At 40.9% G+C, this 23,763-nt stretch overlaps 1 protein-coding gene across 1 annotated transcript in view; it reads left to right on the top strand.

Annotated features, from left to right (window-relative positions):
- Positions 1 to 23,526, top strand: part of ADGRE3 (adhesion G protein-coupled receptor E3) — a 42,281-nt gene extending 18,755 nt beyond the window's left edge. Inside the window, exons 5-16 of the mRNA XM_060146670.1 lie at positions 56 to 93; positions 4,637 to 4,817; positions 7,562 to 7,678; positions 9,603 to 9,787; positions 11,908 to 12,075; positions 13,184 to 13,381; positions 13,668 to 13,903; positions 14,518 to 14,584; positions 14,805 to 14,896; positions 16,876 to 17,051; positions 21,044 to 21,159; positions 23,325 to 23,526. Of these exons, the coding sequence (XP_060002653.1) occupies positions 56 to 93; positions 4,637 to 4,817; positions 7,562 to 7,678; positions 9,603 to 9,787; positions 11,908 to 12,075; positions 13,184 to 13,381; positions 13,668 to 13,903; positions 14,518 to 14,584; positions 14,805 to 14,896; positions 16,876 to 17,051; positions 21,044 to 21,159; positions 23,325 to 23,333 (1,583 nt within the window). The 3' untranslated portion in view covers positions 23,334 to 23,526. The remainder of the gene's footprint in view (positions 1 to 55; positions 94 to 4,636; positions 4,818 to 7,561; positions 7,679 to 9,602; positions 9,788 to 11,907; positions 12,076 to 13,183; positions 13,382 to 13,667; positions 13,904 to 14,517; positions 14,585 to 14,804; positions 14,897 to 16,875; positions 17,052 to 21,043; positions 21,160 to 23,324) is intronic.
- The last annotated feature ends 237 nt before the right edge of the window (positions 23,527 to 23,763 follow it).

The following is a 23,763-nucleotide window of genomic DNA, read 5'->3' as shown; positions in this document are numbered from 1 at the left end:
TCTCCACCCTTTAACTTTCAGTTCCGACAGTAACATCCTTTGTTGTCTCTTTCAGAAACCACCCCCTCAGAGACAACCAGTGGCACGAAAGAGGTGAGTGGAAGCTGAATCCTGGAACCTAGTCAGGTAACAAATATTTACAAATCTCAAAGCTAGCAAATGGAGGTGAATACTATATATTATATGTGTGCTATATGTCATATACCATATATATGATAATATAAAATATATGATACATATTATGACAACATATTTTGATATATGTTAATTATAATATGTGTTAATTATATTATTATAATGTTATCTAATATGTATTATGTATAACTATGATATATACATGTACATCACTATGTTTATTGCTACATATCTCACTATAGAGATAGATAGATACAGCATGTATGTAAATAAGGGTGTATGTGTATGTATATATAGGTATGTGTGTGTCTGCCCCCTAAAGAGAAGATCTATCCCAAACCAAGAAAGACAGACTAAGCAAGACTGTATTAGGATATGCTGAGCTGTTGTAACAAAGAGGCCCAAATATCCAATGGCTTTAAAAAGATAGATTTTTATTATTTTCTGACTTATCAGTCCAGAGGAAAGGAATCCAGGCTGGTGAAGGGATTCTGCTCCATGAGTCCATTAAGTGAGCCCATGGTCTTTCCATACTGTTACTCCATCATCTCCTGGCATCTTGTCCTCAACTGCATAGCCAAAGCTGGGTTGCTGCAATGCTGCATTCGTACTGGTGGACAGAGGGAAGAGGGTGCTCAGGGCAAGTTCTCGGGAGTACAAGGTGAAGAAGGGAGAGTAGAGAGAGGGCCTGTCTCCTCATCTACTCACTATATGATATGCTAATAATGTCAGGATAACTTCCTTGGAGACATGTCTTTTTTCTTTCTTTTTTTTTTGGATGCATTGGGTCTTCATTGCTGTGCACAGCCTTTCTCTAGTTGTGGAGAGCAGGGGCTGCTCTTGGTTGTGGTGCGCAGCCTTCTTATTGTAGTGGCTTCTTTTGTTGCAGAGCATGGACTCTAGGCACACGGGCTCAGTAGTTGTGGCTCATAGGCTCTAGAGTGCAGGCTCAGTAGTTGTGGCTCACAGGCTCTAGAGCGCAGGCTCAGTAGTTGTGGTGCATGGGCTTAGTTGCTCTGCAGCATGTGGGATCTTCCCGGACAAGGGCTCGGACCCATGTCCTCTGCATTGGCAGGCAGAGTCTTAACCACTGCGCCACAAGGGAAGTCCCTAGAGACATGTCTTAAGGTGACAACCCAGAAGTCGCATATATCATAGCCAAACCTAGCTGCAAGGGAGGCTGGGACAATATGGTCTCTGGTTGGGTAGCATGGCCCAGATAAAATTTGAGGAATCCATTCAATTATTAAAAGTAAGAGGGGGAAATGGATATTGTAGGACAATTAAGAGAGAGAAACCAAAAAGATGCCTGATAGGTAGTAATCATTTAGTGTCTGTAAACTGACTCTGAATTTTAACAAAAAGAATGATCCATGTCTCTGAGAATCTATAGTCTAGCAGAATGGACTTGTCCCTTATTTGCCCTACTCCCCACCCTCACCCTGCTCTACTCCAGAGAAACTGTTCATGCCTTGCCCTCCCAAGCTCCAGGCCTCCAAGTACATGCTGTTCTCTCAACCTGAAACTCCTTTTTCCAGTTCCTCACCTGGCTGGTTCCTCCCATTCTTCCTTACTCAAGACTCAATCCAGGGGACTTCCCTGGTGGTGCAGTGGTTAAGAATCCACCTGCCAATGCAGGGGACACAGGTTCGAGCCCTGGTCCGGGAAGATCCCACATGCTGCAGAGCAACTAAGCCCGTGCGCCACAACTACTGAGCCTGCGCTCTAGAGCCTATGAGCCTATGAGCTTAGTTCCCTGGTCTGGGAACTAAGATCCCACACGCCTCGAGGCAACTAAGTCCGTGCACCACATCTACTGAGCCTGTGTTCTAGAGCCTGCATGCCACAACTACTGAAGCCGGCACACCTAGAGCCCATGCTCTGCAACAAGAGGAGCCACCACAATGAGAAGCACGCGCACCGCAACAAAGAGTAGCCCCCGCTCGCCACAACTAGGGAAAGCCCACGCGCAGCAATGAAGACCCAACACAGCCAATAAATAAATAAATAATTAATTAATTTAAAAAAGACTCAATTCAGGTGTCGTGTCCTCCTGGATGGCCTCCCTAAACTCCTCCATCTTAGTTAATATCCCCCCACTATGTTCTTACAGTAGGGGATGTGGGGTTTAGAAGTGTAGAAAGAGGTTTGAATCCCAGCACCACAATGGCAAGTAATCCAGAGAAACAGAACCAATAGGGGAAAAGATATAAAGAGATTTGTTATAAGGAATTGGCTGACAGGCCCCGAAATCTGCAGTCGACAAGCTGAAGACCCAGAAGAGTTGATTGTGTAGTTCCAGTTTGAATCCAGAGGTCTGAGACCCAGGAAGAGCCGATGTTTCAGTTCGAGTTTGAAGGAAGAAAACAATGTCCCAGCTCAAGGCTGGAACTGTCAGGCAGGCAGGAGGAAAATCCCTTCCTCAGAGTTCTTATTCTAGTCAGGCCTCCAACTGACTGGATGATCCCCAGCCACAACAGGAAGGACAATCTGCTTTACTTCATCTATCCATTCAGATGTTAAGTTCATCCAGAAACACCCTCACAGACACACCCAGAATGATGCTTGACCAATATCTGTGTAACCCATTACCCAGTTAAGCTGAAACATAAAATTAACCATCACGCTCTTCAAGATCAATTTACTCATCTGTAAGACAGGGGTGGTAATGGCACCCTTGGATAGATGAGCAGTTTAGATGAGATAATATATGTGTAGTATTTAGCACAGTGCCTGACCCAGAATACATGTTCCATCTATGTTATCCATCATTATCTCTGTCAGACTGATAATATTTAAATGGTGTGCTGTCACCCTCTAGACAGTGAGCTTCTTGAGGGCAGGAATCAGACCAAGCCCACATTGGGAGTTCAGCAACTGTTCATTGAAGTAATGAACAAATAATCATGTTATCAACAGGAGCATTTCTTTATAAAATGTCATTGCCACATTCCTCAAAAAATTAAACATAGAATTACCAGGTGACACGGCAATTCCACTCCTAGGAATATACCCAAGAGAACTGAAAGCAGGGACCCAAACCTATACCCGGACAAAAGTATATTTCCAAAAGATGCATACATCCTTATTTCATAGCAGCACTATTCACAATAGCCAAGACATGGAAACAACCTAAATGTCCATTGACAGATGAATGAAGAAGATGTGGTATATATATACAATGGAATACTACTCAGTCATAAAAAGAATGAAATAATGCCATTTGCAGCAACATGCATGGACCTAGAGATGATCATACTAAGTGAAGTCAGTCAGACAGAGAAAGACAAATACCATATGATATCACTTGCATGTAGAATCTAAAGTATGACACAAATGAACTTATTTACAAAACAGAAACAGACTCATAGACATAGAGAACAGACTTTTGATTGCCAAGGAGGGGGGAGGGCAGTAAGGGAGGTACGGAAAGTGAGTTTGGGATTAGCAGATGCAAACTATTATATATATTGTAGAATGGATAAACAACAAGGTCCTACTTTATAGCACACAGAACTATATTCAGTATCCTGTGATAAACCATAATGGAAAAGAATATGAAAAAGAATGTATATAAAACTAAATCACTTTGTTGTACAGGAGAAATTAACACATTGTAAATCAACTATACTTCAATAAAATAAAGAAAAAGAAGAAAAAAAGAAGAAAGAAGAAAGCAGGGACCCAAATAGATACTTGCACACCTATGTTCTTAGCAGCACTATTCACAATAGCCAAAAGGCAGAAATGGCCCCAATGACCATCAACAGATGAATGGATGAATAAAATGTGGTATATCCATACAGTGGAATATTATTCAGCCATAAAAAATTGAAATTCTGATTCCCACTACGACATGGATGACCTTAAAAACATTATGTTTAGTGAAAGAAGTCAGACACAAAAGATCACATCGTGTATGATTCCATTTATATGAAATGTCCAGAATAGGCAAGTCCATGGAAACAGAAAGCAGATTCGTGCTTTCCAGAGGCTTGGGGAAGGGAGAATGGGGAGTAACTCTTTAATGGGTTTTATCTGGGGATGATGGAAATGTTTTAGAACTACATAGAGGTGATGATTCCACAACATCATGAATGTCCTAAATTGTCACTAACTTGATCCCCTGGGGATCAAAATCACCCCCAGTTAAGAACCACTGGTCTATTTCTAGAAACCTTACCACTTCCTTGTTGGTAAAAGATGTTCATAATAACTAACACTTATATGGTGTTTACCAGGCACAGACACTGTTCTAAAAACGTAGCATCTCTTCACTTATTTAATCTTCCCCAAAACTCTATGGGGTCTTAGTTCTGTCCTCATTCTAAACAGGGTATCTGAGGCACAGAGCGATTGAGTGACTTTCCCAAGGTTGCTCAGCAGGTGAATGGTGGGGTCAGGAGTTAAACTAGTTGTCTGGCTCCAGCACCTGCTTTCTTGTGTTTTCTTCTGACCCTCTGTCAGATTGGATTTTTAAAAATTCTTTCTCTCTTCAAAGTTGCAACAGGTTGTTGAGAATATCGAGTCACTTCTCACCAATGAGACTGTATGGGGAACGGAAAAGACGAAAAACACAACCACGTTCACATCTATTCTCCAGAATATTGAATCAGTTGTTCTAGAAGCTGCCTTGAAAGCCCCAGACCAAAAACTCCAGAAAGTCCAAAACCGTACTGTGGGTAAGAAGACAATAAGGCATGATACACACAGGGTGTGGTTACTAACTGGGGTCTGGATTGAGCAATTAGAAAAGTAAATAAGTACTGCCTGAGTCCATTAATATAAAATTCTAGAAAATGCAAACTAATCTATAGTAACAGGGAGGAGAGGAAAGGTGAAGGGATGAAAAAAGGGCATGAGAAAAATTTGGAGAAATTGTTGGGGGTGATAGAAATGCTCTCTACCTTGATTGTGGTGGTGGTTTCACAGATGTATACACTCAATGAAACTCATCCAGTTGTACACTCTAATACATGCAATTTTGTGTACATCAATTACACCTCCATAGAGCTGTTTTTAAAAATTGCCAGTGGGGGAACTCCCTGGTTGTCCAGTGGTTAGTACTCAGTGCTTCCACTGCCAGGACCCGGGTGGATCTGGGAACTAATATCCCACAAGCCGCCTGACATGGCCAACAATTTTTTTTAATAAAAATAATTTTAAAAAATTAAAAAAAAATTTTAAATAGATAAAAATTGTCAGTGGTTTCTAATCCTGAGTCTGGGATTCTGGCTTGAAGTTAGGTTTTTGGTTTTTTTTCAACCAGTGCTTACATAACTCAACAGCACACGTCACAGGGATGCTACTTAAACCATCCCAGAAGGAACATCTTACTACATATTTTTAAAATAAAAATACTTTTATTAGGGAATTCCTTGGTGGTCCAGTGGTTAGGACTCGGCACTTTCACTGCCGGGACCTGAGTTCAGGGAACTAAGATCCCGCAAGCCACGCAGCGCAGCCAAAAAAAGAAATACTTTTACTATACTAGTCATACATATTCATTATATATCTATGTGATGAGATGATATGTCAATTAGCTTGACCTTGTTAATCGTTTCACTATGTATAGGTGTGTGTCAAGTCTTCATACTGTACACCGTAAATATATACAATTTTTGTTTTTGAAAATAAAAATAAATAAAATACCATAGCAAAGCCAAGTATTAAATTTTTTTAAAATTAGGAAAAAACATGTACACAAAACTAAATTGAGACCAGCCAAATCTGCCCACAACCCAATCCTCCAATCTGATACCCATGTAGTTACATGTCTGATGAAGAGACACATGTTTGGTGTGTATGTTACAATTTACATACGGTTGCACAATCTGCTTTCTCACTCACTACATTACTAACATCTTTCCATGTAAGTCATATACATCATCATTACCTATGTCACTGTCTTCAATGGCTTATAGAGTTACATTGTATAAATAATTTATTTATACTATATATTTATTTATAGTATAATTTATTTATTTCCCTATTCTGGTAAATGCAGGTTGTTACCAAACAACCCTGTGACAAAGACCATTGAAAATTTATCTGTGTGTTTGTTTGATGTTTTCTTAGGATAAATTCATAGAAGAGGAATTGTTAGGTCAAAGGGAAAAAAACATTTTATAGACTTTTGATACATATCACTATATTGGCCTCCAGAAATGCTGTTTGCTGTGCTTTTTATTCAGCTCAGAGATGTCAGTGTATTTGTGTATGCCTAACTAACCATTTTGTTTTACCAACTTGCATGATAAAGTACTTTATACTCTATAAAAATAATAATTTTTAAATTGTTTTAATAAAATAAAATTCAGTGTCTAACCTTCCTGGGAAACCAGAATCTGCACAATTTCTTTCAAAATTAAACCAGATTACGAGTAACTCTCATCTTTCCTGATTTGGCCAGTTCCTAACTGTTTAATCGATGACCAGTACCCTTACCTCAGGGGCTTCAGTCTTTTCATCTATAAAATGAGATAATAATGCTGCATATAATACACTTACAACTAGGGCTGGTCATTGCTATAACTTTGATTATTCTACTTTCCACTCTTTAGTATTATAAAGTTTTATTTAAATAGTATCATTTTTTATATTCCTATCTACTTTATAATAGTATCATTCTTTAAGTGCTATTTTGTTACTTGCTTCTTTTTAACTTTTTTTAAACATAAAAAAAGGAGACATAATAAGCCTACTGCACTCATCATCCAGATTGAATAATTTCCAGCTCATGACCAGTCTCAGACTGTCTGATTTTTAAGATAAATATTTTCATGAGCTTATTTCCTGCTCTTTTTTTTCTTTTCTTTTGGCCATGCCATGTGACTTGCGCGATCTTAGTTCCCCCGACCAGGGATCAAACCCCTGCCCCCTGCAGTGGAAGCGTGGAGTCCTAACCACTGGACCGCCAGGGAATTCCCTTATTTCCTGCTTTTCTGTGACTTCATTTTTATTGGAAGCATGGTTCCCCATTAAAGAGATAAGCCATAACTTATTTAATCAGTTCCTTCTTAAACATTTAGGTCACTTCCCATTTTTCACCATTATCGTCTTTGCTGTTGTGAAATTAGCTACATCTTTCTTGTAGCTAATTCTGTCCTCTTATCCATGATTGTTCTCCTAGAATAAATTCCGAGAAACAGAATTGTTGCTTCAAAGACAATATGCTAGAGAATATTATTTAAGAACTTGGTTTCAGGAGTTAGAGTCGTACTTAAATTCTGAACTTCAGTTTCCTCATCTGAACAATGGTTCCTCATGGCGTTATATGATGCTGTTATAAGATGATGATGTATAAGGATCTTAGTCCAGTGCCTGGCACATCTTAGACATTCAGTAAATTTGAGCTGTTTGTGTAGCTATGCACATTTTAAAAACTTATAATAATGGTAAGCTTGCCCGTTGTTTTTCCTACCAGCTGTTGAAACTCGAGTTGTTACAGACAATTGTTCCACAGGAGTCATCTTCAACTTGAGCGCCCTAATGAACTCCATGAATATCCGCTGCAGTGACATCATCCAGGGAAATACACAAGGTACATGTGGTGGCTGCATGCAGAATCCCTAAGACACGCAGAGCAATATCACTGTGTGAGTAGTAAGGAAAGGTCCACAATAGGCTCCTCCCTAATGGGTATGTTACCCTAAAACTGTGTCATTTGAGTCTTTTCCTTAAAAACAAAGATCTTCTTAAACTGGAGGCTTTCTATTCTTCAGCATGAAAGAGACTTCTTTGCAGTTGAGGGGCTGTTCTACCTGGGTCTCAGTTTAGGTTCACTCAGAAGCAGTCCATGGACAAGTATAAGGAGTTCAGTTGTAATGATTTTATTTGGGAGATGATCCCAGGAAGCATCAGTAGGTGTATCAGTCAGGGTTCTCCAGAGAAACAGAACCAGTGGGGACTGTGTGTGTGTATGGAGAGAGAGACAGGGACAAAGACAGAGATTTTAAGGAATTAGCTCCTGTGATCGTGGAGGGTAGCAAGTCTAAAATCTAGCCAGCAGGCTGAAGACCCAGGGAAGAGTTGTTGCAGCTTGAGTTGCTCCGCAATGAGAAGCCACCGCAATGAGAAGCCCGCGCACCACAACGAAGAGTAGCCCCCACTCTCCACAACTAGAGAAAGCCCGCGCGCAGCAACGAAGACCCAATGCAGCCAAAAATAAAATAAATAAAATAATTTTTTTAAAAAGTAAAAAAAAAAAAAAAGAATACCCAATGTAGGATACCATTTATGTGAATTTTTAAACACAGAAAACAATACTGTATATTATAATGGAAACATGCTTATGTAGTAAAATTACAAATGTATTCATGGAAAGGCCACACTTCCACTTCAAGTCCGTGGTTATTTCTCAAGAAGGAAGAAAGAGAATGAAATAATAGTGGGATCTTTAGCCATATCTAAAACATTTTATTTCTTAAAAAAATACATAATTCTGAAGCCAATACGACAAAATTATAATATATTTTAAATCCGAGTGTAAATGTCTGTTATGTCTTTTTTTTTTTTTTTTTTTTTTTTTTTTTTGCGATACGCGGGCCTCTCACTGTTGTGGCCTCTCCCGTTGCGGAGCACGGGCTCCGGACGCACAGGCTTAGCGGCCATGGCTCACGGGCCCAGCCGCTCCGCGGCATGTGGGATCTTCCCAGACCGGGGCACGAACCTGCGTCCCCTGCATCGGCAGGAGGACTCTCAACCACCTTGCCACCAGGGAAGCCCTGTTATGTCTTTTTTATAGTTTTCTAAGTGTTTGAAATATAAGCTAAACTTTTTTAGAAAATAAAGATGTGTTCAAAGAATTCATCATTTACCACATGCTTGGCACTGTGCTAGGAGCCCTGTGGTTTCCAAATGAAGTATCCGGTATTAGTTACTCAGTACGTTTAGTGCCTGTTGGAAAAATAGGATTAATCCACAGGAAATAATTAATGGACAGTTGAATTCTCTTTGGCACGGCAGGGACTGCACTTGAAATATGAATTTGGAGAAAGACACATCAAGCTGCCAGAGGATCTAGGGAAGACTTCCTGAGCCAGAGGCTGGGTTGGAGATGGGTCTTTGAGGAGGAGTTGTGAATATTTGGGTAGGAAGAGCAGGAGAGGAAAAGTAAACATCCTAGGCACAGCTGAGCACAGGTGTGGCGATCATGGGAGTCTGTCAGGTATGGAGTGGGAAAGGGCAACAGAAGGAATGGTGGCACTTTTTTTTTTTTTTTTTTTTTTTTTTTTTGCGGTACGTGGGCCTCTCACTGTTGTGGCCTCTCCCGTTGCGGAGCACAGGCTCTGGACGCGCAGGCCCAGCGGTCATGGCTCACGGGCCCAGCCGCTACGCGGCATGTGGGATCCTCCCGGACCGGGGCACGAACCCGCGTCCCCTGCATCGGCAGGCGGACCCCCAACCACCGCGCCACCAGGGAAGCCCGTGGCACTTTTTAAGACTCCATTAATCTGTTTCCTCAGGTCCCAGCGCAGTTGCCTTTATTTCATACTCTTCTCTTGGAAACATCATAAATGCAACAGTTTTTGAAGAGGTGAATGAGAAAGATCAAGTTTACCTGAACTCCCAGGTAGTGAGTGCCGCTATTAGACCCCAAAGGAACACATCTCTCTCCCAGCCTGTGACTCTAAGTTTTCAGCACGTGCAGGTGGGTGAAAGCTACAATTTGTACTTGCTTAGGTTTCATGGATGTTAGACCAAACAATTTTTAAATACTCCCAAGTCAATCATTCTGGACCTGCACTGTGCAACATCATAGCCAGGAGCCAACTACAGTTATTGAGCATTTGAAATATGGTGAGTCTGAACTGAGGTTTTGAAGACTTAGTATTTCCAGGTTTAGATTCAGTATTTCCAGACTTTGAAGACTTAGTAAGAAAAACAATGTGTTAAGCATCTCAATAATTTTACACTGATTACATGTATTGATTTATATTGACATATTAAAAGATATTATTTTGAATATAGTGCTTTAAATAAAATATTTTATTAAAATTAATTTGACCTGTTTCTTTTCCTTTTTTTTTTTTTTTTTTTTTTTGTGGTACGCGGGCCTCTCACTGTTGTGGCCTCTCCCGTTGCGGAGCACAGGCTCCGACGCACAGGCTCAGTGGCCATGGCTCACGGGCCTAGCCGCTCCGTGGCATGTGGGATCTTCCCGGACCGGGGCACGAACCCGTGTCCCCTGCATCGGCAGGCGGACTCTCAACCACTGCGCCACAGGGAAGCCCTCTTTTCCTTTTTTAATGTGGTAGTAGAAATTTTCAAATTACATAAGTGACTCATATGATATTTCTCTTGGGCAGCATCATTCTAGTTCGTGGAATTTTTTTAATTGCCGGTACCTCCTACATCTGTGAAATTTGAACTGAGACATAGTGTTTATTCTTGCACAAAAGCCTGGAATTAATTATTAAGACTACATAATTCAATCAGAAGAAAAACTTTTATATAATTCATTGCTTTTTCCCATTCTCTGTCCAAACTCTTAAAGGCAGGAGGGTTAATAGCCAGACATAGTAACTGTTTAGAAAGTAAGAGTTGAAAGAAATCTTGCCGTTTTTTTGACAACATGGATGAACCTTGAAGACCTTATGGCCAAGTGAAATAAGTCAGACAGAGAAAGACAAATACTGACTGATCTCATATATATGTGGAATCTGTAAAAACAAACTCATAGAAACAAAGGACAGATTGGTGGTTGCCAGCGACAGAAGGTGGGAGAAAGAGGTAATCGTGATCAAATGTTACAAACTTCCAGTTATAAGATGAATAAGTTCTGGGGATGTAATGGAGAGAATAGTGACTCTAGTTAACTCTAGTTAACAATACTGTATGGTATATTTGAAAGTTGCTAAGAGAGTAGCTTTTAAAAGTTTTCATCACAAAATAAAAATTGTAAATATGTGAAGTGATGGATGTTAACTAACCTTGTTGTAATAATCATTTTGCAATATATACATATATCGAATCATTACATACACCTTAAACTTACACAATGTTATATGTCAATTAAATCTCAATAAGGCTGGAAAAAATAAATCAAACTTTTTTTAATTTTTAAGAAAATAAGAATTAAGTGGGAGAAGGTGAGGAAAGGTAGGTTTTCTCCATCTGATGCATAAAATCTAGGAATGGAATTTTTGATGTATGGCATGGAGCAATGGAAGTGGAGCAAGATATCTGGGGATGGTCCAGTGGATTATCAAAGGAGATACAGCCGTCAAATAGGATAGCATCCAACTCACATCCTTGGCCCGATCAAGTGTTGCTATGGACATCCTGGGGGCAAAAAAAAAAAAAAAAGAGAGATTGAAAACTAACTTTATTGTCTCCTGGTAATGTTTCTTCCCTACACTACCCCTGTCATTGTATGAGCAATTATTGTGTTGTAAGCGGTCAGGGCAGAATTGATGTGAAGACATCAGGGAAATTTGGCTTAGAGAGTATTTGGGAGAAAAATTTAAGTGAGCCTTATACTCTATTTTTATTTGACTCCCGTGTTGGAGGATAAAGTCCTGAAGCCAATGACATCTTGTAAAATTCTGGCTCCCAGAGAGAGGTGGGTTCATTTTCTGTTATGTGGAATCCCAATAGAGTTGGGACTACGCGGACAGGTTCCTGGTGATCATCCTCTTCACTTAAAATAGAAATTACCTGATCTCTCCTAACCCATGGTGTCACCTCTTTGCACCCCACCAGCGTAGACTGACACTCTGAGAGCAGTCCCTCCCAAGGAAGGACATGATGAGCCTGTTCTATTTTCAGATAAAGCCCAGTATCAAAAAGGTCTTCTGCGTCTACTGGAAAGGTACAAAGGAGGGCGGCCACTGGTCCACGGAGGGCTGTTTCCTGATACAAGCAAACAAGACTCACAGTATATGCAATGCCACTCACCTGTCCAGTTTCGCTGTCCTCATGGCCTTCGAAACACAGGTATGATGTAAACATTGAATTCCTCAAGCTAATCCTTTTGGAGGCCCTGCTTAGGTGGCCATAAATGCTATAAGGAAAATTTTTAAAGAGCGTGTGTCTGGAGTGATTGCAGAAGTGTGCTACTTTAGATAACATGGTTAGAGGAGAATTAACTATTCAGGCTGAAATCTGAATATTAAGTCAGTGGGGTTACAATGTGGGTGAATCTCAAAAATATCATGCTGTGTGAAATAAGTTAGACACAGAGGCCCACATATTGTAGGATTCCAGTTATATGAAATGTCTAGAATAGGCAAATCCATAGAGACAGAACAAATTGATGGTTTCTAGGGGCTGGGAGAAGGGGAGAAGTGGGGGTAACTTCTTAACGGGCATGAGGTTTTATTTTGGGGTGATTCAAATGTTTTGGAACTAGAGAGAGGTGGTGGTTGCACAACACTGTGAATGTACTAAAAGTCACTAAATTGTACTGTGTAAAATGGTTAGTTTTATATTATTTGGATGTTACCTCAATGAAAAAAAAAAAGGTTTCAGGGAAGAGCATCCCAAAAAGAGATACACGTGTGTGTCAAGGTCCTGAGAGAGAACAAACTTGGTGTGTTCCAGAAATAAATGTGGTTGGAGCAGAGTGAATGAGAGGGAAGTGGAAAAGTTCAGGTTGGAGAAAAGGGCACAGGGAAAATGCATCAGACTTCAAATGCTATGGTCAGGAGTTTGGATTTCATTCAAATTACAATGGAAAGGCAATAGAGACTTTGAATCAGGGATACTGCATACTTATGTTATTAGAAGAAATCTCTGGCTCCTGGGTCAAGAATGGATGGTGGTGCAGCAGGAGTGGACTGGTAGAGAGATGATGGTGGTCAGGATTTGGGTGGCAGCAGCAAAGGTGGTGGGAGAAGGTCAGACTGGACACATATCCTAGACGAGGGGTCACAGTACTGATGACATAGGCTGGGTGACGGCATACAGGAAGTCCTGCATCCCTCCCCTCCTTGCAGAGATGAAGGTGATCTGCCTATGTTGGGATGCCACATTCCAAAGGGTGGGGGAGTATAATCCCAGAGCAGGAAATGGTGACTGTGATGTCCTCTCTGATGTGTCCCAGGAGAAGGATCCCACACTAACTGTGATCACCTATGTGGGGCTGAGCCTGTCTCTGCTGTGCCTCCTCCTGGCAGCCCTCACCTTCCTGCTGTGCAAAGCCATCCAGAGCACCAGCACTTCGCTCCACCTGCAGCTCTCACTCTGCCTCTTCCTGGCCCACCTGCTCTTCCTAACAGCCATCGATAGAACTGAGATCAAGGTACTTATACTGTCCCAAAATACCCCTGCCCTGCCTCCAGTGTTTGCTGAGTTCATGGAGCCATGCTGCATTGGACACCTTAATAAAATAGCCTTGGGCCCCAGAGGGAGGTTGGGGGAGATGTACCAAGGTGAGTAGTGCTGCCGTTGATTATCAACCACCTTTACCTTCAATGACCTTGGTCTAATACCAGGTGTTCTGAACTCAATGTCAGTATAAAAGAGACGCCCTGGGGCCATGCTCCACCCTGACAATCCCTCCTGGTGACACCTTCCTCCTTCCCCAGGTGCTATGTGCCATCATTGCAGGTGCCTTGCACTATCTCTACCTGGCCTCCTTCACCTGGATGCTGCTGGAGGGCCTGTACCTCTTCCTCACTGCACGCAAACTGACGGTGGTCAACCACTCCAGTATCAACAGGTTCATGAAGAAGCTCATGTTCCCAGTGGGCTACGGAGTCCCGGCTGTGATCGTGGCCATTTCCGCAGCATCCAGGCCTCATCTTTATGGAACACCTGATCAGTGAGCTTGACTCTCACCCTGTGCCATGGACATATTTGAGGGCAGTGTTAATAGTGATGATTGGGATATTCACATCAAATGCACTCTACTTTCTCCTTGAGTATAAGGGTTCTAATCTCTTTCCCAGTGAGGCAGGGAAAAATGATGTAAGAGGCTCTGGAAGGGGAGATTTTTTTTTTTTTTTTTTTTTTTGCAGTACGTGGGCCTCTCACTGTTGTGGCCTCTCCCGTTGCGGAGCACAGGCTCTGGAGGCGCAGGCTCAACGGCCATGGCTCATGGGCCCTGGAAGGGGAGAATTTTGCAGTTAGGTCCCAACTTTATCTCTCCCATAATTTGTGACCTCAAGTCCTTAATTCTCAGTCCCCTCATTAGTGAAATGGGGATAATGGTCACCTCCATGGTCCCACCTTCAGAATACTAGTGTGAAAATTCAACAGGACTGTACCTGTAAAATGCAGCAGTAACACATGGTAGTGAACAATTAAAGCCTTCATTGTCAGCTGACATTTTCAGGAGACATTGGAAAATTCTCTGTTAGGAAAAGGTGTCACTTCATATCCATTTCATGTGCTTTCTCTGATCTCTCTTTGCGTCCCTTTTCCCATTTTTCCCAGCTGCTGGCTCGACCTGAACCAGAAATTCATCTGGGCTTTCCTCGTCCCCGTCTGTGCCATTATCTGTGTGAGTGAGTATGTGGCTCTGATGTTCCTGACCTAAGAAGAAGCACCAGACATGGGTGCAAGAGAGCACAAGGGACATACATTCTCTCGGTTGTATGATTTGGTTTTTCCACCTGCTACCAATTCAAACCCATGTTCAGGGAGGTAGGAGCTGTGTACAATTTACAGTGGACATAGTACATCTTAACTTGTATTCTACATGGTCTGTGTCATTCCTGCAGGTGAATTTTGTATTTTTTATCTTGGTTCTTTGGATTTTGAAAAGAAAACTTTCCTCCCTCAACAGTGAAGTGTCAACCATCCAGAATCTAAAGTAAGATGAAGCAAGTGGTATTTTCTAACCCTCTTTTCCTCTACTCACTTCCTACTGGTCCCTCCTACATATTGACACAGACATACACCCCACAGCCAGGCTCTAAGGACTAGCAAGACCACTACCATCTTCCACTATCACAATTAATGAGAAGCTGTATTCACTAGAGTACAGGCTAAATTTCTGTGACTCAGAAATGGGAGTGAAATAGAAGTTTATTTTATTCTCACGCCACAGGCCAGAGGTAAACAGTCCAGGGCTAATGGGAAGCTCGGCTCCACAGAGTGATCCAGGGACTCACGTTCTTTCTATTGTGTTGCCCCACCATCCCCTAGGATGTTGTCTTTATCAGTATCCCATATGCAGGAAGGAGTTGACATGAAAGTTGCAAGTTCCACATTTGCTCATATCCCATTGGCTAGACCTTGGTCACATGTTGACACCTAGCTGCAAGGGAGCCTGGGAAATGTAGTCTCTAACTGGGTAGCCCTGTGTCCTTGATAAATCTCAAAAAGCGAAGCGATCTAACACTAAACGGAAGAAGAGGAGAATGGAAGAATACAGCTTTGGGCACACAGCACAAGAGGCAATAGGTTCAGGGAGGATTTAGGTTAAAATATATTTTGTATAATACTATTTCAAAAAACTGGGAACTATGAGTATTTCTTTTATTTTTCAGCATCCATCTTTCTTTTTTTTTTTTTTGTGGTACACGGGCCTCTCACTACTGTGACCTCTCTCGTTGCAGAGCACAGGCTCTGGACACGCAGGCTCAGCGGCCGTGGCTCACGGGCCCAGCTGCTCCATGGCATGTGGGATCCTCCTGGACCAGGGCACAAACCTATGTCCCCTGCATTGGCAGGAGGACTCTCAACCACTGCACCACCAGGGAAGACCTCAGCATCCCTCTTAATTTGACATGTAATTTGTTGAGGTTTTCATTGTAATCACAACGATAACACATTTGTTATTTGTTCATTACTTGTCAAAAGTTTTCAAAATATATAAAGTTAAAAGTGAAAGTTGCTTACTCCCTCTTTTCCTGCTACTTTTACCTCCCAGGGAATCCAGGGGTAACAAACTGCATGATATGATATGTCTGATATTTTCCCAGGACTTTTTCTGTGCATTTTCTGTAGAACAGACAGGCTTACATACAATAGCATCACTACATAAATTGTTCCTCAACTAGCTTTTCTCACTTATGTAATATGATATTTTAAAATTAGGAATATATAGATACAAAAGTAGGGTGACCTTACATCTCAGTTTGCCTGGAATGGTTCCATATTATGTTTGTTGATGCACTGTAGTTATTAAAAACACTCCTTTTTCATTGAAGCATAGTTGATTACAATGTTCTGTTAGTTTCAGGTGTACAAAAAAGTGATTCAGTTACACACATACATATGTATATTCTTTTTCAGATCCTTTTCCATTATATGTTATTACAAGATATTGAATGTAGTTCCCCTGAATAGCACACGTTTTGACCCCTCCATCTATAAATGATATATATAGAGAGAGATAAAGAGCTTTATCTTTGCAGTTTTAGAATGCTTTACGTATGTATGGTACTAATTTTGTTCTATATACTGTCCTAAATACTTTACATATGTTAAGGTCTCATTTAATCTTTGCAGCAACCCTATGAAATAGGAGTATTACAAAGATTAGGGAACTGAGTTACAGTAGGGATTCCCTGGTGGTGTAGTGGTTAGGACTCAGCGCTTTCACTGCCATGGCCCAGGTTCAATCCCTAGTCAGGGAAATAAGATCTCCCAAGCCACATGATTTAAAAAAAAAAACAAAAAACACGCCAGACAGTAACTTGCCCAAGGTCACACAGTTAGTTAGTGCTGCCTTGGATTTAAACCCAGGCATTCTAGCTCCAGAGTCTTCACCGTTAACAACAATGCTGTAGAAGTATTCATGTCCATCATTAGCTTTTTTACATTATTGATTACTACTTCCCTCAGGATGCTGACACTCAAAGCAACAGCTCAGCTCTTCATCCTGGGATGCACATGGTGTCTGGGCGTCTTGCAGATGGGCTCAGCTGCCCGTGTCATGGCCTACCTCTTCACCATCATCAACAGCCTTCAGGGTTTCTTCATTTTCTTGGTCTACTGCCTCCTCAGCCAGCAGGTAAACTGTGACCTCTTTCTTTATTGTTTTAAAGTTAAGAAACATTTGGAGATACGTAGTTTAATAAACATTCAAATCCACATTCTCTAAATTTTCATAGGCACTTGCGAGTAGTGTGTAAACACTCCCTATATGTTCTCTACTGTGAGATGCTATTGATTGTAAGAAATATTAATTTATTAATGGCTTTCAGAAAGTAAATAATTGCTGCATCAAGGAAATACCATGTTTTTCTTCAACTATCCCATGTGTAATAGTCATCTATTGCCATGTAACAAACAACCTCAAAAATCTCAGTGGCTTAAACACAAATATTTACTTTTCTCATTCCGGAGTCTGCAGGTTGACTGGGGTTCAGCTGATCTTGGCTGGGCTCAGCTTGACCTGGCTCCAGGATGAAGATCATGTTCAGGTCTGTTCTTTGTGACCCTGAGGCTTGGGAGAAAGGGGAGCATCTCCCTAACATAAGTTCTTCTTATAACAATGACAAAATCACAAGAAGGCAAGCTCTACTGAGCAAGCCCAAAGTCAATTGGAGAAAAACACTCCATTCACCACGAAGCTAAGACAGGGTGTAATGCTACTACAGAAGAGTGAATAACTGAGATCAATAAAGCAATCTACCACACCACTTAACATGAATTCTTAAACACATTTCCATGTGATGTATATCCTCTCTACTAATGTTTTAATAGCTCTATAATGAAATTACATAATAATATAGTTTTTCTAACATTTGATCGTGAACATTTTCAAATATACGAAAAAGTTGAAAGAATTATGTAGTGAACATGCACATACCGATCACCTAGATTCTGTAAGTAATGTTGTGCTATGTTTGCTTAATCACATATCTGTCCATATACCTACCCTTCTATTCATCTATCCATCCATCCACATGTACAGCCAAAGAAAACTGTAAGCAACTCTTCTCAGTGGATGTATGCACTTGAGTGAGCACCATGCAAAAGACTTATTTGTACTCTTCCCCCAGTTCATCTCAGTGCCTGAGGCATCTCACAGTGTGAGCCTCCAGTTTTTCAAGATATATATTTTGTATTCAATATGGCTACTAAACACAAGCGAATTCATGTGTCTGCAGCTGAACAAAAGAAACAGTGTGCGTCTGACACTTGGGAAATACTGGCTGCTGTGGGCTTGTTGAGATAAATCTCTAAGATGGTTCCTTACTAAGGGGTGCTCAGGGGTAATATGAACTGTATGCTGGCTCTAGAAATGAACCCCAGGCAAGATGCTACCGTGCTGTATACTACTGAACCACGTTGACATACTTCTACTTAGATTTAGTTAAGTTATACTCATCTATAGAACAGGATACTATGCAACTATTAAATATAATGTAAAAGACTGAAACCCCAATGAAACTTGGATCTACATGATCCAGGCCAGGAGGTGCAATGGCCGAATAAAGATATTCCAGCAGCCAGAAGAAATACAAAATCACCCAAGTTCTTTATTTGTACTTCTCAAATACCATGAAGAAGACACATAGTCCAGCTGAGCTTTGTTGAGCTCGGCCACTAAGATTTTGAGGTCGTTTATTACTGCAGCAAAACATGTCCTGACTGATATACTTCTTCCTCTTCCTTCTCCTCTTCCTCCTCCCTCCTTCTCCTCCTCTTCCTCTTCTCTCTCTCTCTCTCTCTCTCTCTCTCTCTCTCTTTCTCTCTCTCTCTCTCTCTCTCTCTCTCTCTCTCTCTCGCGCGCGCGCGCGCGCGCGCGCGCGCGCGCACGTGCACGCTCCTTCCTCTCTCCCTCTTTTCCTCGCTCTGCATCTACACGCCCAAAGAACCAAACTAGGAAAGGAAGAACAGCTCCTCTGAGGATAAGAGAGAGGAAGAAACTGAGCCGACAGAGCAGCCACTCCCTAGAGAACAAAGGATGAGCATAGGCATAGACCATTCAAATGTTAATTTTTGTCTGGGCACAAGAATATTTTATGACCGGAAGGATATTCAAAATATATTAGTGAATATATGTGGAATCTAAAATATGATACAAACGAACTTATTTACAAAACTGAAACAGACTCACAGACATAGAAAACAAACATTTTTACCAAAAAGGGAAAGGATGGGCAGGGAGGGATAAGTTAGGAGTTTGGGATTAGCAGACACAAATTATCATATATAAAATAGATTAAAAACAAGGACCTACTGTATAGCACAGGGAACTATATTCAATATCTTGTAATAAACCATAATGAAAAAAATATGTAAAAGAATATATACATATGTATGTTTAAATGAATCACTTTGCTATACACCAGAAACTAACACAACATTGTAAACCAAATATACATCAATAAAATAAATAATTTTTAAATTTTTTAAAATATATTAGTGAAAGAGTAAGTTTCAAAACATTGCTCCAGACGGGTTCTATTTTGTTTATATAACATATATAAATATTCATTTCTTATGCTATGTTATCTAGTTATTCACGTGTGGGTAATGGTGTATATGGAAAAACACCACTTATTCTCAAGCAATTTTGCCACTCCCAGGGGGGACATTTATCAATGTCTGGGGACACTTTTGATTGTCACAACTAGGGGAAAAGGTACTACTGACAATTAGTTGGTAGAGGCCAGTTATTGCTAAACATCCTACGGTGCATAAGATAGTCCCCACTACAAAGGATGATCCAACTCAAAATGTCAGTAGTGCCAAAGTTGGAAACCTTGGTGTAGCAAATGTTGTTGATGACTCTCTCATATCACTTTGGCATTATATTCTACATGCCCAGGGTTGCTTATTGTAAACACCTGTGACTCTGTGCCTGTGGGCTTCTTACTGCCCACAGGACATGCCTGCTTTATACACAGGGCAAGCTGGTGGTGCCAGAGAGTAATGGCCCTTGAGAGCAGCCATCAACCAATGACTGATGGGAGCTGGTAGATAGATGCCCCAGCTCCCTTGTCCCTGAGGTGGGATGACTCTGAGGTGTGTCCTCTGTTGTCTCCAGAGCCCCCGAGTGGCACTGAACCCCAGATGTCCACAATGGAAAGGATTATGCATCCTTTACTAGCTGCCTTCCCTTCTCAATCTCACTTCCCCACTGATCTACTGGTGTTTCCTGGGATCACCCCTCGAAAGGACTCTTTGCACTAGAACCCTTGTCTCAAGGTCTGCCTCTGGGGGACCCCAAACCAAGACACATGGAAGGATACCACCAAAACATGATCAGTGATTTTTCGCTAGATTGAGGAACTATGTGTGACTTCTATTTTCTTCCTTTGCATATGCATATTTTGTTGAGTTTCTACAACAAATGAAAAAATTACTGTGATAAAGTATATGTAACAAAATGTATCATTTTAACCATGCTTAAGTGTACAGATCAGTGGCATTAAATACATTCACATTGTCATGCAACAATCACCACCATCCATTCTAGAACTTTTTTTTTTTTTTTTTGCGGTACGCAGGCCTCTCACTGTTGTGGCCTCTCCCGTTGCGGAGCACAGCCTCCGGACGCACAGGCTTAGCGGCCATGGCTCACGGGCCCAGCCGCTCCGCGGCATGTGGGATCTTCCCAGACCGGGGCACGAACCCGTGTCCCCTGCATCGGCAGGCGGACTCTCAACCACTGCGCCACCAGGGAAGCCCCTAGAACTTTTTCATCATCCCAAACTGTACCCCTTAGGCAATAATGCCCCGTTCTCCCCTGCCAAGCCCCTGGTAACCAGTATTCTACTTTGTCTCAATTAATTTGACTATTATAAGGATCTCATTCATGTGGAATCATACAATATTTGTCCTTTTGTGTCTGGCTCATATATTTCACTCAGTGTAATGTCTTCAAGGTTCACCCATGTTATAGCATGTGTCAGAATTTTATTCCTTTTTAAGGAATAAATAACATTCCATTGTATGCATATATCACATTTTGTAGGAAAAGTTTTTCATAATGTCTCTCTCGTCTTTCTAACTCACTGACTTTTCTCTTCTCCATTGTTAACAAAAACAATCTTAGCATTTCCTTTGATGTTCCAGGTCCGAAAGTGGTTTAGTGAGATCATCAAATCTAAATCTGAGCCTGAGACTCATACACTTTCCAGCAGGTTTGGTCCTGACTCAAAACCCAGTGAGGTAAGAAGACTTGTGACTTATTCTAATGCTTTACCCCTTGACACCCCGAACTTCCTCTCCATGTCTTAGTACAAACTCCCTTTCTTGCAGGGTATGGAGAAGAGTTCTTTTCCTGATGACCTGGTTTGCATTCCTCATTCCCATCATACTGTTTCTCAGTGACTCTTCCTTGCCCGCTAACAGTGCTTAAGCTGGCTGTTCAATATATTCCTGTCATTTAAAGTATGGGTACAGCACCACTACCATCTAATGTAGAATCCTTTAGCGGGAGACTTACAATCATAGACATAGCAGAGTGGTCATCATCCCCTGAACTCTCACTGTCTAAAGAGAGGTGGACTTGAGCCCCATGGAGTTAGTGGATACCACAGAAAGGATCCAGGAGAGGAACCCCACCCCAGATGCTCCACATACCTATAGAGGAGGAGTGCATGTGATAATGGGACCTTCCTGGGAGAGGAAATGGTCCTGTTAGAAAGGGAACCTCTCTGGAACTTGGTTGCTGGATTTTCGTCTGCTCTTCCGTTGAGCTAACTCAGGACCAATGCACTGAGGAATAAGCTCCCAGTACTATCTGAGACTTCTCTCCACAGTTGTCCCCTAATTGCTCTTTTAGAAAAATGGGAGAATATACTTGTAAGAAACCATGTCACTAGATGAGCCAGATGGGCTCCAAAGCTCAAAATCCATAAAAATCCTCCCAATCTCACTTGGTTTTATGCCTTCCATGTACATGCCTACCACATCTGCTAGCCAAAGAGTCTTAGAATATGTTGTTTTTAAGCTAAACAAAACTGAGAAATTTCTGATACATTGTCTTCTACATTTCTTGAGAAAATATGGGATTTTCTTCAGCCGTGGAAATATTGAGGTCACTGAAGAAACATCTATTCCATACTGGAGGGAGGGAAAGGGAATTCATTCTAAATCTTTCCAAAAGAACCAAGAGGAAAATGGAACCATTTTTAGGACAAAAGTTTTAGGACAGTCACGTCAGCTGATTGGAAAATTTTTTAATATATATTAAGCTTAATCATTCTCAATAAGAGTAAAATTGTGGTAGGTGCTAACCATTGGCTGTGACCTTTGAAACGTTTCCCAGACAATCCAAAATAATAAAGCTGCCAGCACTCCAGCTACTGGTTTCCCACAATGAATAAGAAAGCTTTATTATTATTATTATTATTATTATTATTATTATTATTATTATTGTTTAACATTGTGGAACTTGAATGAGTATATCTTTTGAAAGGGAATTATATATTATATATTTATATATGATATATTATATATTTAAAATATATTTTATATGTAGCTGCATTTAAGAAATACATTTGCTTTAATTAAAAGAATTTCTGAGGCTTTTATTTTTTATGCACAGAGTATGAGTAAAAAGCTAACAAAACCCTCTGTCCTTTACAGACAAATTTGATCTTGGGTTAACTTTCTAGCTCTGTTCCCCAGACATTTGATAACATTGGAAGGTCAGCTGTATAACCAGGGAATACTGTTTATGGGAAAAGTCATATGCTTGACTGGGTGGGAAATTCTATGAATGAACCATAAATACCAGGAAGGAAGGCATAGCTTTGGACTTCCTGCATACAGTGACTCTTATAACTGAGTCAGGAATTCCTATCCTCATGGGCTGTTGTACAAGATATTTGTTCCTCTGGGGGGCCTGAGGCATCTAAACCAAGCTGGAGCTTGTAGGGGGCAAAGAGAGTATTTGTTGAGTTCTACAATGTGTAAGACACTATGGTAGCCAGTGGATGTACAAAAAGCAATAAGACCAACACAGTACCTGCCTTCAAGGAGCTTAGAGTCTAGCCTTTCTTTATGGACAAAAACCAACATCCAGGGGACTGAAATTCTAGAGTAGGATACTATATCCAAACTTTTTTTCAAAAAAAGAATTCTTCAACCTGGATTTTTGAGAAGTCCTCCCACTGTAAGCTAAAGAAGGCCACACCTTTCCTAGGATTCCAAAATGCTAGGATATCATGCCATCATTGCCTGCTGGATGGAGATTTCTGGCTTTAACCCACTCCTGCTGTTTCTTTCTGTTTTGTTGTCATTCATTCGTTCGTTTGTTTGTTTGTTTGTCCTATCCTTACATCTACCTTTAATCTAAACGTCTTGTTGGGGGGGGGCATGTTTTCCAGGACAAGTGAAAATACTAAAACTAGAACATTCAGCTCCTCATGGAAAGCCATACATGTGGATCTGGTTGGCATCATAAAGAATGAAGGTGGGGACAAGAAGAATCATTATACATGTCATTCCTGGAGAGGAAATGCTTAACCTTTACTTCCTGAAGTGTTTGTTCTGCATAATGTGCTCTCAATAAATGTGTATTCAATTGGACTTCTCTTCACTGATGTGTTCAATCCATGCTTGTTCCTGGATACACAAATCATGACCATTGCAAATATTCCCTGGACTTTTTGTAAATAAAGAAACCCTTTTCAAGGCCTTTTTTCAGTTTCTTACTCTCTCTCCTCCTAAACTTGCTCTAAACTATGAGTTTAAACTAAACGAGTTTAAACTCATTTAGTCCCTCAAACCATCAGCTTCTTCCAAACCATCATCTTTACCTCCTCT

The sequence above is a fragment of the Lagenorhynchus albirostris genome, chromosome 3 (genome assembly GCF_949774975.1).
Source record: "Lagenorhynchus albirostris chromosome 3, mLagAlb1.1, whole genome shotgun sequence".
Lineage (NCBI taxonomy): Eukaryota > Metazoa > Chordata > Mammalia > Artiodactyla > Delphinidae > Lagenorhynchus > Lagenorhynchus albirostris.
This window is presented reverse-complemented; position numbering and strand designations above follow the sequence as displayed.